The 17,671-nt window shown below is 41.2% G+C and overlaps 1 protein-coding gene across 1 annotated transcript in view; it reads left to right on the top strand.

Annotated features, from left to right (window-relative positions):
• LOC102447295 (dynein axonemal heavy chain 5-like) overlaps positions 1-17,671 on the top strand; it is a 290,514-nt gene that overhangs the window by 59,096 nt on the left and 213,747 nt on the right. The window contains exons 20-25 of the mRNA XM_014581788.4: positions 1,153-1,292; positions 6,190-6,341; positions 14,797-15,004; positions 15,820-15,907; positions 16,029-16,152; positions 16,280-16,443. Coding sequence (XP_014437274.3) covers positions 1,153-1,292; positions 6,190-6,341; positions 14,797-15,004; positions 15,820-15,907; positions 16,029-16,152; positions 16,280-16,443 — 876 coding nt within the window. The remainder of the gene's footprint in view (positions 1-1,152; positions 1,293-6,189; positions 6,342-14,796; positions 15,005-15,819; positions 15,908-16,028; positions 16,153-16,279; positions 16,444-17,671) is intronic.

Here is a 17,671-nt window from a genome sequence, read left to right as displayed (position 1 = left end):
CAGGTATCTAGAGATGAACACACAATTAATGGACACTGGTCAAAATGTAAGGGACTTGCCCACATCATTTATGAATTCTGTGGCAGAGGAAGAGATATGATGGATAACATAAATTGTAACTATTGGCTGTGTCTAGACTGGCAAGTTTTTCCGCAAAATCAAATGATTTTGCGGAAAAACTTGCCAGTTGTCTACACTGGCCTCTTGAATTTCCGTAAGAACACTGACGATCTCATGTAATATCATCAGTGTTCTTGCGGAAATACTATGCTGCTCCCGTTCGGGCAAAAGTCTTTTTCTGAAAGACTTTTGCACAAAAGGGCCAGTGTAGACAGCACAGTAGTGTTTTCCGCAAAAAAGCTTCCGCAAACACAGTAGTGTTTTCCGCAAAAAAGTGCTTTTGTGGAAAAGCATCCTGCCAATCTAGACGTGCTTTTCCGAAAATGCTTTTAACGGAAAACTTTTCCGTTAAAAGCATTTTCGGAAAATCATGCCAGTGTAGACGTAGCCATTGAGTACCTGATTTTCCAACCCTACCTTTAAGAAAAGAAAAAAAGCAAAACCACATCCAAACTTTATTATGCCCAAATGTAATAACACCCTCCTGCCCTCCACTTGCAAGATAAGGCCTTCATTGTGGTTATTCTTGAGTTTTTGACATAAAATTAATTATTTTGCATTTTATTCTGTTTTTGCTCAGATAGCTCAAAGGCTGCATATTGCTAAAATATAACTTCTTATGTTAGTTGCTGATGATAAGCAATGGCTCTTGTGTAATTAGAAATTATACTGACTATGTATATTTTCTAGCTTAATATGTTTGGGGTTTTTTAACTACAGTGTATGGAAAAAGAAGACTGTTCTAACCAATATTTTTATTCAAATGATGAGAATACAGTGGAAGAGTCACAGCATAATGAAGTCAGTGGGAGCTGCTGGTTGCTCAGCACTGGGAAAATCCAGTTACATTACAGCTACCTGAGCATGGGTTCAGGTATCTAAATGTAGTCACCCATTTTCAAAATATTGGTCAGTCTTCTGTACTACGCTTTTTAAATTTTTTCAGAAAAATCACACTGCCTATGTCACCACCAAATGGTCACCTGGTGTTCACTGTTTTTCCCCCCTCACCTCCTGTTCTGATGTGTGAAGGAATTATTTGTGAATTTGGATCCTATGGTTCTTGAAGTACTATGTGAAACAAAATACCTGAAAAAAATGGATTTTGAAGTTCCAGACGTTGCTCTTGGCATGTGGGCAGAAGAAGAACAGATTAAAAACCAGCAAATGAAGTTAGTGAACACTTAATTTGATCTTTATCTGTAAATTTTCTTTTGGGTCTCATTTCTCCCTGCTGTTTTGGTCATTTTAAAAACTTTTGAGTCCAATGGAGTTTAAGTACATTGCCTCCCTCTTCCTTAATAGTATTTTCCACAATTTAGTGGTCTATAGTTTTCATCTCATAAATAACTGTTCATTAGAAAACATGAATACTCTTTTCTTATTCCTTTTCCTTAAAGTCCCTTTGAATCCTTGCAACCATTCCAAAGGGAAGGGCATTCATACATATGCAAATCTCCATAATTTTTGTAGCACATTAGGCCAAAATTATGCTGCATTGATGCTGGAATTATATAACACTACTCTCCTCTTTCTCTCCCTACTAATTGTCCTTGTTATAATCCAGGTGCAGTATCGTATTGTCAATATGCTATTCCTTGAATTGCTTATTTCTTTATTTTGGTGAAAAATCAGGTTTTTTTATGTTGCCCCCAGTTTGTCATCTTTTAGCATATAGCGTTTTCTGTTGACAATGGATAACTACCTATAGAAGTTGTTTGGGGGAAAGCTGGGTATTTTGGCAGCTGGGAAAGGGAAATTGGGATTTTTCTTCGCATGATGGTCTGTGTTGTATTCTGCTATGGATTGTATTCTGCCATGCAATCAGAATTGGAGAATCTGAAAGTGGTATCCAGTGCTCTGCATTATACACTCTGGTTCACTTCATGCCTCCATTCAAGGAGATAAAAAGTGGAGCAGACTGACTTCCCCTCCACTTCTTCTTTACTGCTGCCTGGTCAGGGTTGTAACATTTTGTGTTTCTAGTTTTGGCTTAGTTCTGCAAAATAAGAATTATATGTAGTTTTATAAATAATTTGAATAAGTTTTTACAGTTTCATGATGGCTGACGACAGATCCTTCTTATTCAATATTGCACCAGGATAAGGTTTCTGTGCATCTATGCCTCAAATTCACTCATAAAGTTGACTCACCACTCAAAGAAGATGAAGTTCTTTGACATGTGTGATTCCTATCTCTAATCCACTATTTACTTTCCTTCCCCTCTGCTTCAGATCTTATCTGACTCATGGTAGAGAAGAAACTGCAGAGGCAGTCAATCTGCCCCATCTTTTATTCTCTCGGATGGCAGCGCAAGGTGAAGCAGGGCACATGGCTGGACCAACAGACACTGCTTCCAAATTCCCAGCGCTGGGTGCCTGGTGTGCATGTGTAGTAACTCACTGTAGAATACAGATAGGGACTGTACAGCTCAAAGAACCTGCACTTACAGATCAGTAACCTGCCCTTTTGCCATCCAACAGGGTATAGCAGACACTTTTTGTGTTCCACACTCAAGAGGCTGTTGGAACTCTTTTCATAGGGGAGGGGATGCATCTATTCTTACACCTTCCTCTTTTGGGCTGGAGCAGATGCACCTTTACCTTAGCGCCCCATTCGTTGACAGCAGCTAGTTATCTTGCCCCAGCATCGGTACATCAACGATGGAAAGAAATAGGGTTATTCTGTAGCCATTTGAATGGCCACCTATGCATATTATTCATTGTTCTGCCCATAGGTCATGCTATATCAGTTGCTTGTTGTCACAGTCAGGCCCAATTTCCCTCTGAGGACCGATGCTGTCTGTTATGAGTGGATCCAACTGCTAGATCTCATGTGCTCCTAAGCACCCTGCATTTGCTCAGTGACTAGTCACATTTTCTAGTTACAGATCTTTGAAAAACAACAAAATCCTGAATGCCACTCCCCAAGTTTGTTCTTACCCCTCCTGGGAGTCCTCAGCATCCTTCAGTTGCCCCTCTTAGCCTGTTTTTGTTTGTTTGTTTGTTTGTTTGTTTGTTTGTTTTTTGGAATGAAGTGGAATTCTAGCCTCTTGCTCTGAGAAGCAGCCACCTTGTAAAACTCTTGTCTCTCTTGGTTACCCTTTTGCTTTCACTGGAGAAATTCCTGGCTCCAGGAGCAGCCCTAGAGGAGCTGCTGGCAACTGGCACCGTAGGCAAAACGCGTGATCAGTGCCCCCGCCTCCGAAGCCCTCAACAGCCGTTTATCTTGGTGCCCTAGGTGACCGCCTAGGTTGCCTGTATTGACGGGCTGCCACTGTCTGGCTCCAGTCCCACTTCCATTGAATTCTGTGTAGAGAGTGAAAGGCCCTGTGGCTAGAACTGCCTGGTTCTACTAGGGATGACTAATTCCATGTCTATGGCCATAGATTGCTTTGTGCTGGTTCCTCAGATTAGTTATACATGCAAGTAGTTGTCAAGCCTTCACTCCAAAATGGATGCTTTATTCACAAGGAAGTTGCAATACCACATGAGGATCACCATAGGCACTGGCTTCCTGCAGTCATAGAATCATAGAATCATAGAATAATAGGACTGGAAGGGACCTCGAGAGGTCATCGAGTCCAGCCCCCCGCCCTCAAGGCAGGATCAAGCTCCGTCTACACCATCCCTGACAGATGTCTATCTAACCTGTTCTTAAATATCTCCAGAGAGGGAGATTCCACCACCTCCCTTGGCAATTTATTCCAATATTTGACCACCCTGACAGTTAGGAATTTTTTCCTAATGTCCAATCTAAACCTCCCCTGCTGCACTTTAAGCCCATTACTCCTTGTCCTGTCCTCAGAAACCAAGAGGAACAAATTTTCGCCTTCCTCCTTGTGACACCCTTTTAGATATTTGAAAACCGCTATCATGTCCCCCCTTAATCTTCTTTTTTCCAAACTAAACAAGCCCAGTTCATGAAGCCTGGCTTCATAGGTCATGTTCTCTAAACCTTTAATCATTCTTGTCGCTCTTCTCTGTACCCTTTCCAATTTCTCCACATCTTTCTTGAAATGTGGCGCCCAGAACTGGACACAGTACTCCAGCTGAGGCCTAACTAGTGCAGAATAGAGCGGCAGAATGACTTCACGAGTTTTGCTTACAACACACCTGTTGATACAACCTAGAATCATATTTGCTTTTTTTGCAACAGCATCACACTGTTGACTCATATTCAACTTGTGGTCCACTATGACCCCTAGATCCCTTTCCGCCATGCTCCTTCCTAGACAGTCGCTTCCCATCTTGTATGTATGGAACTGATTGTTCCTTCCTAAGTGGAGCACTTTGCATTTCTCTTTATTAAACCTCATCCTGTTTACCTCTGACCATTTCTCTAACTTGCTAAGGTCATTTTGAATTATGTCCCTATCCTCCAAAGAAGTCGCAACCCCACCCAGTTTGGTATCATCTGCAAACTTAATAAGAGTACTCTCTATCCCAATATCTACATCATTGATGAAGATATTGAATAGTACGGGTCCCAAAACAGACCCTTGAGGAACTCCACTTGTTATCCCTTTCCAGCAGGATTTAGAACCGTTAACAACAACTCTCTGACTACGGTTATCCAGCCAATTATGCACCCACCTTATCGTGGCCCTATCTAAGTTATATTTGCCTAGTTTATCAATAAGAATATCATGCGAGACCGTATCAAATGCCTTACTAAAGTCTAGGTATATGACATCCACCGCTTCTCCCTTATCCACAAGGCTCGTTATCTTTTCAAAGAAAGCTATCAGATTAGTTTGGCATGACTTGTTCTTCACAAACCCATGCTGGCTATTCCCTATCACTTTATTACTTTCCAAGTGTTTGCATACGATTTCCTTAATTACCTGCTCCATTATCTTCCCTGGGACAGACGTTAAACTGACCGGTCTATAATTTCCTGGGTTGTTCTTATTCCCCTTTTTATAGATGGGCACAATATTTGCCCTTTTCCAGTCTTCTGGAATCTCCCCTGTCTGCCATGATTTTTCAAAGATCATAGCTAAAGGCTCAGATACCTCCTCTATCAGCTCCTTGAGTAATCCCCAATGGTGCTCAGACTCCTGCTCTGCTCCAAGCATGGCACTCTCCCCACCCCATCCCTTCTTCCAAGCTCCTACCCTGCCCCTTTTCACCCCCACTTCACCCTGACCTGTCTTTTCCTACCCAGGTCTGCCCCCTCTCCTAAATGTGCCCTCATCCCTGCTCGTTGCTCTCCTCCCCCAGCATCTCCTGCATGCCATGGAATAGCTGATTGAGGCAAGTGCTGGGCGGGAGCAGAAGTTGATCAATGGGGCCACTGGTGGGCAGAAGGCATTTGAGGGAGAAGGGAAAAGATTGCTGCAAAGGGTGTTAAGCACCCACGAATTTTTTTCTGCAGCACCCTCAAAATTAGTGCCTATGAAAGCCACATCCCAAAATGAAAGTTATAATCAAAATGGCATTCACAAACAAGGTGAAGTTCACAATTTGACTCAAACATACTGCTCGCCCACTCAATCTGTTTCACTGGTAATAAAGGTCAATTACACAGATTTTTTTTTAAAAGATGTGTGTCATTTCCTTCTCCTTAATGATGTGTAAAGTGTCGGAAAGGATTTTTGTTTTGTTGCTATTATTGAGAGTCTTAGGGTAAGCAAGGCTATTTTGGGGTATCAGAGATCCGAAATAGCTACCCTATGTCCAAGGAACATGTTTGCTATTTCGAAATAATTTTTGAAATAACGGACACGCTATTTTGGCATCCCTGTAAACTCCATTTCATGAGGAATAAGGGGTGTCTCGAAATAGTGCTTTATTTTGAAATTTGGCGCTTTATAGATGCGCCAAATATTGAAATAACCTATTTTGAAATAAAATCTAAATAAGATATGCAATTTTAGAGTGCAGCCTAGACATACCCTTAGTTTCAGCAAGTCAGGGAGAGTTTCTAGTTTTGGATGTTGGTCCATATGGATTTTTATTAATTAATATTGCATATGTGCACAGATCTATGTGTATTTTATTAAATAAGTTGAAAGAAATACATAAATGACTGCCAGCATTGAAAAAACATGATGGTATCTTGCAGACTTCAGGATCTTTTGATTGATTACAAAAAGTTTGTAAATGGAATTCCTACCATTCTGGAGCCACTGATGAAGCCATTTATGGAACAAATTGAAGAAACCCTTACTCCAGGCCTGACGCATTTATCCTGGACTTCGTCAAGCATTGACAAATGTATGGACCTTTGTTATTTCTTATGTGAATCATATAGTAATAATGGAAACACCTATTGGGTCTTCTGATCCATCCTGTTGTCAGAAGCCATGGTTCTCTGCAGTGCACACTGAAGTTTTTTCCAGTACACATTTACATGTTGGCTACGTCTACACTGGCCCCTTCTTCGGAAGGGGCATGCTAATTTTGAACTTGGGAATAGGGAAATCCGCGGGATCCTCCGGAAAAGGGCTTTATTCCGGAGGATCGCGCCAGTCTAGACGCTTTTTTCCGGCTTTTCCCCAAGCCGGAAAAAGAGCGGCGGCCATGTTTATTTAAATCCCGCGGGGGATATTTAAATCCCGCGGATTTCCCTATTCCCAAGTTCAAAATTAGCATGCCCCTTCCGAAGAAGGGGCCAGTGTAGACACAGCCTAGCTGCCACTGCCACTTTTTAGGGCATGTCTACACTGCAGGGGAAAATCAAATTAAGATACGCAACTTCAGCTATGTCAATTACATAGCTGAAGTCAAAATAGATTAATTCGGCTTTTGGCGCTGCCTACAAAGCAGGAAGTCGACGGAAGAACATTATTTCTTTTGAAATAATGGCTTGCTGTGTAAACATGCATTTTGTTATTTTATAATAACATCAGTTATTCCAAAATAACGCTGCTGTGTAGACGTACCCTCACAGGGCTAAGAAAGGAGGAAGAAAAACTTGCTCAAACACAGCCATGCATATGTGCAAAGGTAAGTCACAATCTTCCCCATAGTATTTCCTTTAATAGAAAGATGGAATATTGTTCAAAATAAAACTACCAGGGAGACAAGCTTGTAGAATAAATGTATTGCTTGTACCATATGAGCCTTGCTTTTCAGAAGAAAATAATTAGGGGTTTGGAATGGGTCCCATATGAAGAGAGATTAAAGAGACTGGGACTTTTCATCTTAGAAAAGAGGAGACTAAGGGGGGAATATGATAGAGATCTATAAAATGATGACTGGTGTAGAAAAAGTGAATAAGGAAAAGTTATTTACTTGTTCCCATAACATAAGACCTAGGGGTCATCAAATGAAATTAACAGGCAGCAGGTTTAAAACAAACAAAAAGAAGCTTTTCTTCACGCAGTGCATGGTCAGCCTGTGGAACTGCTTGCTAGAGGATGTTGTAAAGGCCAGGACTTTAATAGGGTTCAAGAAAGAACTAGATAAATTCATGGAGGTTAGGTCCATTAATGGCTATTTGCCAGGATGGGTAGGAATGGTGTCCCTAGCCTGTTTGTCAGAGGCTGGGAATGGGTGACCGGAGAGGGATTACTTGAAGATTCCCTGTTCTGTTCACTCCCTCAGGGGCATCTGGCATTGGCCACTGTTGGAAGACAGGATACTGGGCTCGATGGACCTTTGGCCAGCCCATTGATAGGCTCTTGCCAAGCCCCGATCTAGTTGGAAGTTCTGTGTAAGTCCATCTCTGGCATATCTTATTGCACCACTGAAGCCTTTGGCACCCATGTGATCACCGACCATGCCATAGCATTCCTGGGTAAATGAAAACTAAAAATTACCCAGATTCCAACAAGTTTCACCACATTGATGCAGGATCCACATGTCTGCCTGTGACTTAGTAGCCTAATTCCCATTTTCAAAAGAGATTTAGGACCCTTTTGAAGGACTCCGTTAGATAGGATGTCTCAGGTTGTGTAAGGGTATGTCTACACTACAAAGTTAATTCGAACTAACAGACGTTAGTTCGAATTAACTTTGATAGGCGCTACACTAGCGATCCGCTAGTTCGAACTTAATTCGAACTAGCGGAGCGCTTAGTTCGAACTAGGTAAACCTCATTGTATGAGGACGAAGCCTAGTTCGAACTTACTAGTTCGAATTAAGGGGTGTATAGCCCCTTAATTCAAACTAGTGGGAGGATAGCCCTCCCTAGCTTTCCCTGGTGGCCACTCTGGCCAACACCAGGGAAACTCTATTGCCCCCCTCCCGGCCCCGGACCCCTTAAAGGAGCACGGGCTGGCTACGGTGCCTGTGCCAGGTGCAAGCCTGCCAGCACCCAGCAGACCCTGCACCTGGCACGGCTCGAGCCAGCCACCTGATGCCCCCCAGCCCTCCCCCTCTTCCCGGGACCAGGCTGGTGGCTCCCGGGAGCTTGCCCGGGACCGCAAGAAGCGGGCGCCCGCCTCTTCTAGTGCGGACATCGTAGACCTCGTCCATGACCTCCGCACAAGGCACAGGAAAGTGGCTGTCTAGGGCAGGATAGCTGCCAGCCTGGCAACCCAGGAACAGGTGTGCATGAAAATCAAGGTGGTCCACTGAGAATCCCGAGCCTGAGCCCTGAGCTTACAGTGGCCTACTGGGTCAGACCAAAGGTCCATCTAGCCCAGTAGCCTGTCTGCCGACAGCGGCCAACCCTAGGGACCTTGGAGGGGATGGACCGAAGACAGTGACCAAGCCATTTGTTTCGTGCCATCCCTCTCCAGCCTTCCACAAACCTTGGGCAGAGACACCACTCCTACCCCCTGGCTAATACCACTCCATGAACCCAACCTCCATGACTTTATCTCACTTCTCTTTAAACTCTGTTCTAGTTGTAGCCTTCACAGCCTCCTGCAGCAAGGAGTTCCACAGGTTGACTCTTTGCTTTGTGAAGAACAACTTTCTGTTACTAGTTTGAAGCCTGCTACCCATTTCTTTCCTTTGGTGTCCTCTAGTCCTTCTATTATGGGAACTAATGAAGAACTTTTCTTTATTCACCCTCTCCACCCCACTCATGCTTTTATAGACCTCTATCCTATCCCCTCTCAGTCTCCTCTTTTCTAAACTGAAAAGTCCTGGTCTCTTTAGCCTCTCTTCATATGGGACCTGTTCCAAACCTCTGGTCATTGTAGTTGCCCTCCCCTCTCCCACCCTCTCTCTTCCCCTCTCCCACCTCCTTTTCCCAGTCTCCCCGAGTTTTGTTCAATAAAGAGAGATTCTATTTTTGACCACACATTTTCTTTATTTTGTACATCGGGAAGGGGGGCTAGGGAAGGGTAAGTGGAAGGAGGTGAGGGAGGAATGGGGTACGAGCCCCCGATGGGGAGGACTGGGCTGGCTCTGTGCGCTTCTGGGGGTGGAAGCTCTCCTGCAGCCCCCTAATTGCCCCCTCTCCCCAGATGGCAGCCTGCAGCAAGTGCAGCCAGTCTGATGGCCGAGTGCTGTGATGTGCCCAGTGTGGGTACTCCGGGCAATCCAAGCCAGGACTGCTTTGCAAGCGGGGCACCCCTGAGAACTGTCTGTCCGGGGTGGGGGTCGAGTCCCTTTAAGCACAGCCCTCGGCTAGCCTGAGGCAGCAGCTCCACGCTCTAAGTCCTCATCTGATGCCCTGCCGGCACTGCTTCCGGCCATCCTTAACCCCGGTTCAGGGTCCACTTAATGTGGACATGCTAGTTCGAATTAGCAAAACGCTAATTCGAACTAGTTTTTTAGTCTGGATCCGGTAGTTCAAATTAGCTTAGTTTGAATTAGCGCTGTAGTGTAGACATACCCTAACTTACATGCCCCTGTGATAATTTAGACTGTCTTACACTGATCTGAAGAAAAGATCTGTGTAAGATCAAGAGCTTGTCTTTTTATCAACAGAACTTGATCCAATGAAAGATATGACCTCATCCACTGTCTTTACTTACATTGACTCTTTTTAATCTACTAAACACCTGTTCACTCAAAGTACAGAGGTGATGTTATTTGCTGATGAGCCTGAAAAAACTGTAAATAAAAATAGTTCCCACCATAAAAAGGACTCCTCACCCTTTTTCTTCTTAAATATGTTGTTTACTATTATGAAATAATATGTGTACCAAAGTATCACACAGATTAGAACAAGTCTTTTCAATCAAGGTTTCTATGGCTTTTGGAAAATAATTAGAAAGTGAAGTAAACAGTTAAAATATATAGATCAAATTCTGCTGTTAATCCAGAGTAATTCTACTGAAGTTGCAATGCAGTCAATGGAATTACTTGAAATTTATACCAATGTAACTCAGAGAAGAATTTGGCTTGCCAGTCTGACACTGTCTAGCTAGCATACATAATTCTTTATTGATGATAGAGATTCTCTAAGGCCTCAAATTTCTTGTTTTCTCAAAAGTTTATAGTGAGTGCTAGCAATTCATGTATATTTAGGAAGATACTTATTATATAGTCTAATCCCATTTTAATGGTATGTATCTTCATGAACAAAGCATAGTTGTTCACATTCGCTTTTTAAAATTGGAGTAACAATTTGTGCGTTTTTATAAGTTTGCTTCATTCACTCCATTAGTATTATTTTGATCTTTCTCTTAACTAACTTACCACAAGGAAAGTATTAATAGTTTTAAGAACTGCCTTTATGATATTATTTCTCTGTGAATAGTATGCTAATTGACTGGCTGACCTGTTAAGTTGAAGGAGATGATTTCAACATGGGAGGGCATAATTTTGAGATAGGGGTGGTAGGGAACTATCAGAAAAGACAGTCTGATTTTTTGATAAAAAATGTTTTTTAACATAGGCTATGTATCTTTAAAGATCACTGTCCACATCTAGTTTCAAGCCATTGAGGTAGCTACACATGATATGGAGGTTTCTATCCAAATAATCGTTTAAAATAATGAAATGTACATGCTCTAAACATACTGTGCACTGCACTAACCTAGAGGGATGCACAACCCCTGCCTCAAAAGCATGAAACTGGTTAACAATACAATAATGAGTGTTCCAAATGTATAAATGTAAAGGCATTAGGTGGAATTAGTATATTGCAGTTCTACAACAAGCCAACAGGCTATGCTTGTGGATCATTTTTCAGTTGAAACAGATTGATATATGGTTTTACTCTGTTTTTTATTAAGCAGAAATAACAAAAAAACTCTAAACAGCGAACTTCGTTTTGCACTTTCAGCTCAAAGGATTTTTTGCTGCTGGTTTAATTAGTACAGTAACACATTATCACTTATTAAGAAAGATGTTGCAAATATTATTTAAATTAATAATTAAACATTTGTTACTAACTCCCACCTCCCAATCCAAAGAATGTTAATCTAATAACTGCCCTCTTGATACCCTGCAGTTTGAATATTTGGAACGTAATTTTTTACTGATGCATTCATATGAAGTGCTCTGTTTGGTCTTTGAGTCAGCTTTCTTCTAGGCAGCTTATTTATGTGTCTGTTGAGCTAATAGTTATAGAAGGGCTATGCGGGTGGTTGTTGGTGGCCTTGCTGTGGCTAGAAAGAACTGGAAACAGGGATTAGAATATTTCCTGGAAGTGCAGGTTTTTCCTAAGTAAGGATAAAATACTTTCTGTTTGTGTCTAGCTTGGTAGAAGTTAAATGGGGGTTTTCAAAGTCTTAATTATACAGTATATTTTGTAACTGGTTCTTTATAAAGTGCATCTTTTGTTTCAATACCAATTTGATCATTTTAAGTTTTTTCTTTCCCTTCTCTCTCAGTGCAGAATCTCTTTACTAAAACTCTGCCATCTTGAACTAGTGTTAGGATAATTTTGGACCTCAAATCAGCAAGCAGGATTTGCCACTTTAATAGTGCCCCCTGCTAGCTGATGAAAGGCCTTGTCCTGATTTTCATTTGTGAAGAGCTAAGTGCAGGCAACTCCAGCTGATTTAAATTAGAGTTAAAAGTACTCCTTACCTTTCTGGTTTTGTACCATTACAGAGTGGCAATTGTGAATTGCTCAGGCTCTGTGCTTTGTTGCTCTGCAGGTGTATGGCACTTAGGGCTTGTCTACACTACAGAGAAGTTGACCCTCTAGAGGTTGATCTTTTAGAGTTCGATTTAGCGGATCAAATGCAGACCCCTCCCCCTAAATTGAGCACTGAGGGCAGCCCCAGCCAGGGTCCTGTATTCCTCATTTTGTGAGGAGCAAGGGAAGCTAACAGGAACATGTGCCCCCATCAGCCTCCCGCAGTACAGATGCTGTGGCAGCTTGGCTTAAGGTAAGTCGAATCTAGCTATGTGTTCTGCATAGCTGGAGTTGCCTACCCTAAACTGACCTGCCTGATCTAATGTAGACCAGGCCTTATTTCCAAAGGCATTAGTATTATGAGTGCTGTTTGGCTTCCTGACTTGAAGTGGTTTCCATCATATATAAGGCTTCCACTTTGGTTCAATGGCTCTTAGCACCAGTGTTCCCTGTAAGTTGTGTGCTTGTGAGGCACTCAGGAGAGAGTCATATGCCAGCCATCTGATTAGCAGAGCGCTCACAGATAGGTTTGTGTTTCTGCTGGTGGTGCACATTTACACATGCCTTGATGCACATTCTTTCCACACACAGATGGAAAAGATTAGCGGGAGCATTGTTCAACACCCCCACTATACAAAGGTTTCCTGCATCCATGCTCTATCCTCAGACTCAGAAGATTCAGCAATCAGTCCTCCCTTGGCATATATGCTGGTCCTCTTCCCTACAGCTCATCCCAAGTAGTTGAGTGTAAGAGGAGCTTTGCTTCACCCACTCTGTAAGGGTCCCGATTCTAGATTCTTAAAGAAACATTGACTGTCTCCTACTCATTCCTGGGCCCTCTCTACCTCTGTCAAAACTTATTGTTTACTAGGTCTCTGCAGGGTGGCTGACAGACTTTGCAGGTCCTGGGCCAGGGGATGGGATGTGTGTGGGAGTGCTAGCCCTTCAGCACTTCCCAGGGCTGCCGTAGCCACTGTATTGGTGGCTGGGAGCCCCAGGTCCTCTTCAATTGCCAGCCAGCCCCTGGGGCATCTGTCACCTTTGTCTCTCCCCCCCCCCCCACAATTGACAGGCTTGGGTCTTCGCATACATGAAAATGTCCCCAAATCTTAAAGGGCTATGCCAGGTGATGGGGGTGGGTAAGCTGACCCCAAGACATTGCTTCCTGTAAGGGGGCTACTCAATTACACTCAGCACCTAGGTACTTACAATTTATGTATGGGCACATACAAACATGAATGAATTTATCCTCCTAATATTCCTGTGAGGTAGGGAAGCATTAAGTTCTGCATTTTGCAGATGAAGGACTGAGGCACAGAGGTCAGGCAAATTGCTGAAATCAGTGAGAGCAGTGGGAGGTGAACCAAGATGTCCAGTGTCAGTCCAGTGGTTGGACTCCAAAACCATTCTGTACCACCACCACTCACTGGTGGGGGAAGAATCATGTTCAGTTTAATTAATGACATCCTATTCCAAATAGAAGTGGGATTCCTAAAACCTATCTGGAATATCCCAAAATTATTCTAATGTGAATCATTAGATAGGAGTCTTTTCTAAAGAAGGGTTTGAGAAACAAAAGGGAAAGGGGTTAAGGATTGCTTAATTTACATGGATGCTCTATAGATAATGGGTTGACTCCTTTGTCCAATTTTTTTCAGGAGTGAAGGTTAACCCTTTGTTGATTCTGGATTCCAAAATTAATAAATTAAATAGTTCTGACAGTCAGCATAGTTCACTTTTGAACTATTGTTTGTAAGCAATAACTTTCAGTTAACAAGAGTTTTCCATGTTAAATACAATCATTTCCTATTTCAAGTATTTTTCCATTAAAATGTTTGCCCACTGTTATTACATTTTGATAGATCAGATACCCCAGCAATCCTTTTTTACTCAGAGCAGGAAATATTTTTTAGCAATTCTAGTACTGGTGTGGATAAACTATAACTTTTAAATTATGACCTCAGTATGTTTATGAAGGGACATGGTGTTGTGATTGCATTTAATGTATTTTATGCGATTTTTTTCTCTTCTTCATTATGAAAAAGTACAAAAGACTTTTTAAAAACAAAAATATGTATAGTACTTGGCTGCAAACCAATAGTTTTTGGATTAGAGAATTGGGAAGATAAATGTTTAAAAAAGAATGAAAAGTTAGAGGGAAACTCTACTTCTGGGTCTCTGAGACCATGGTCTGGCATGACTTAGTACTTGCAATGCTTGTAGAGGACTCAAATCAATTAGATCATAAATCTGTAAGAAATTCAGTGGCATAATCTACATACTAACTTGCCTTGAGGAATTGTGCCCATAAATTGCCTTGGCTGATGAAATGCTGAATGTTACTGAATATTTTAGAATGGAATATGGTGTAGATCTGATTTTTCTAAAGTAGGTGAATGTGTGAAAGATGAAATATCTTTTCAGTGGTAAGATCCCTTTTATTTCTGGTGTACTGTTATTGAACCTTTCCATTAGATATTGTCCTTTTTAATATAATACTTTTAGAATATTAAGTGTTCCATTATGCCCTTTTCTTACAAATCAGTTTTATTTAAAGAGTCAGATGCACAAAGACCCATTAGGTCTTTAGTTTCAGGCATGTAATGCAGTATGTAATCAGTAAATAAGTTTCACATTTACACAGATAACTCTTTTGTTTTCCTGTATAATCTGGTATTTTAAAAAGTGATTTCATGTGCTATATTTTGCAAGTTCTCATTTTATTTTCTGTTTACTTAGTCCTCGAGAAAGTTTATAATTCCCTAGAAGACGTGGGGCATATAGTCAAAGAAGCTTCTGACACCCTGGAATGTAGAATTGAAAGGATTCTGAGGGATATGTCAGACATATCTCTTGTAACTCTGCCTGAAGATGAACCCATTGAAGTACCTGCTTTCCTGGAAAGGACAGAAAAACTTACCGCTGCAGCTGCTGAAACTCTGTCTCAGTAGGTTTACTCATGTGTGGTGTGTGTATAGGCCCTAGTGGTAGGATTTAAAATAGTATGATTAGCATTTTAATCTCTATTGTAACAAGACCAAACTGAATTCTTCTTCTGAACTTTTGACAACAACATCTATAGGCATCTTAAATACTACAAAAATAGAGCATTTCTATTATTTCATTCCTGTTTTGTTTGACTATTATTTACTCTCCTTTCCTTTGGTTAGAGAACTTTAGAGGAGCCCATTATACAGGCAGTGACAAATAAGTTTTCTTAATGTTAACTAACTGATTTAGGACTAGAAGATAGACTCTTTCACTTTCCAGGTACTGCATATAATATTTTGTTTAGTTCAGTTGTGTTCCACTGAGACACATACAAGTGTGCTTTGCATATCAAAATGCCTCTCTTCTAGCCTACAATAATTTTGTATGTCTTGGTTTGTACATCTGCATAGCTTTCTGAATCATACTGATAGGCCCAACATGGATAAAACATATGTCTATGATTGCTTATCAGAGTTGGGAAAAAAGCCCCTGTCCTCTTTAAAGAATCCAGAAGATCTAGCTATGCTGAATATATTGCAGTCTTCAAAATAGGAAGCTGAAAATATCCCCAGGGTATTTTAACATCTGTTGATTATTTGATAGTATGTCCAGGCAGTAGGAATGAGCTGAACTGTTTAGGTATGCCTCTGTATTCACCCTTTACTATAGTTTGTTCTGAAAGCCAGAGTGTTAATAAGTTTTCTTCTCTTTTGGGCATCTCCATTTCTTTTATGGTGGTTATGTTCTGAAATCCATAATGTTCCATGGTAGACAAAGCCAGCAAGTGGAACGTTCCATGTATGAATTGATAGACATTCTGAAGCACAGATTGAAACCAGAAGACAAAAGCAATCTGCAAGTAAGACCTAAATTGCAAATAATTATAAAACATTTCTTAAGCTGCCCGTAACTCATTTATGAAATATGAATTATCTGGAGCCTTTTTATTTTGTGTTTACTGTTTCATTGTGACTTTTCAGGATTCATTTGCCTGTGGACATCTTGATACAAAACAGAAAACACGCTGCCAGGAATGTCTGTCTTGTAGTTACTATAATCTGATGGGTCAGCTTTGTCAGAAAAATACTGACTCTCTAGTCAAATGTAAGTTTTTCATTTTTAACTAGACTTTTATTTTTTAATTACATGACTTGTTTTTATAATAATGTACATTTTTCTGAACTTACTGTGGCCCTATCTATATTTTTTCTAAATTGTTCTATTTATCTAGGCACCAAAATGTCTTTAGATGCCCTAAGGTGTCGTGTACATGTTCTCAACTCTAAATATCAGATGACCAGGTTTATAAAGGATGAAAGAGTTCCACTATTCAAAGCTGAAATTCAGTTGGCCATTCCAAATATTGTCCTGAGACCAAGTCTTGATGATATTCAGGTAACAACAACAACAAAAATAAGTGCACATCACAATCATTCTTGGTATCACATACTTATGTAAATTACGTTTTTTTAAAATGGTGTGTCTGTATAACCTTAGATAAGACTAGAAATCAGAAAAATACACATACATTTAAAAAAAATCAATGGTACACAAGATGTCCTTTTGAGAAACTGGAGCCATCAATCAAGCTGGTATATTGATCAATAAAAACAATAATTCTGCTGGAAACTTAACAACTCTCATCTATGATCCTCTAAAAAGGAAAACATTTCAAAGAAGTTGAATTCAAACCAAAGAAGTGGAATTCAAAGCAATCAGTAAAAATATAGGCTGTTCACATTACTTACAACTCCTGAAGAAAAATAAAATTCAGTGCCCATATCAGTGTGAAATAACAGCTATATATTAAAAGCTTCAGAGAGGTAGCTGAGTTAGTCTGTAAGGGTATGTCTACATTTGCACCCTAGTTCAAAACAAGGATGCAAATATAGGTGACTGAAATTGCTAATGAAGCGGGGATTTAAATATTCCGTGTTTCATTAGCATAATCTCGCTCCTGCGCTATTCCAATCGCCAGCTGATTCGAACCAGGAAGTGTGCTCTGGGCCACGTTAGTTCGAATCAACCCCCTTGGTTTGATTCAAAACTGTTATATAAATCATTTTACATTGACTCCGGAAACAATTGCTTATAATGTGACTGGCAGCCTAGCAACATTTTGTACTGCCACTCCCTATATTAATCTTAGAATTCTCAGTCAGATTTAATTTGCAGCCTTTGTGGTCTGTTACCAAGAAGGCAGACAATTAAAAGTAAATTTAAATACTGTAGATAGAAAGGGTGGTATGTTGCAATCATTTGTACAGCTGCAACTGTATGTAACAAGGTTGCCAACTTTCTAATCGCACCAGACCAAACACCTCTTGCACTACCACTTCACCACTTTTCCCAAGGTCCCAACCATTCCCTGTCCCCTTTTCTGAGGCCCTGCTGCCTGCTAGCTCCATCCCTGCTTCCTCAATCACTTTCACTGGGTTGGAACAGGGGGCTTGGGTGTGGGAGGGGGTGAGGGCTCTGGCTGGGAGTGCAGGCTCCAGGTGGGGCCAGAAATGCGGGGTTCAGGATACAGGATATGACTCTGGGCTGAGGCAAATAGTTGGGGTGTGGAGGGAGGTGAGGGCTCTGGCTGGGGGTGTGGCCTTTGGGATAAGGCCAGGGATGA

This window comes from Pelodiscus sinensis, chromosome 2, assembly GCF_052426305.1.
Source record: "Pelodiscus sinensis isolate ZL-2025 chromosome 2, ASM5242630v1, whole genome shotgun sequence".
Taxonomy (NCBI): Eukaryota; Metazoa; Chordata; order Testudines; family Trionychidae; genus Pelodiscus; species Pelodiscus sinensis.
Note: the sequence above shows the minus strand (reverse complement) of the source record. Positions and strands in the feature narration are given on the sequence as shown.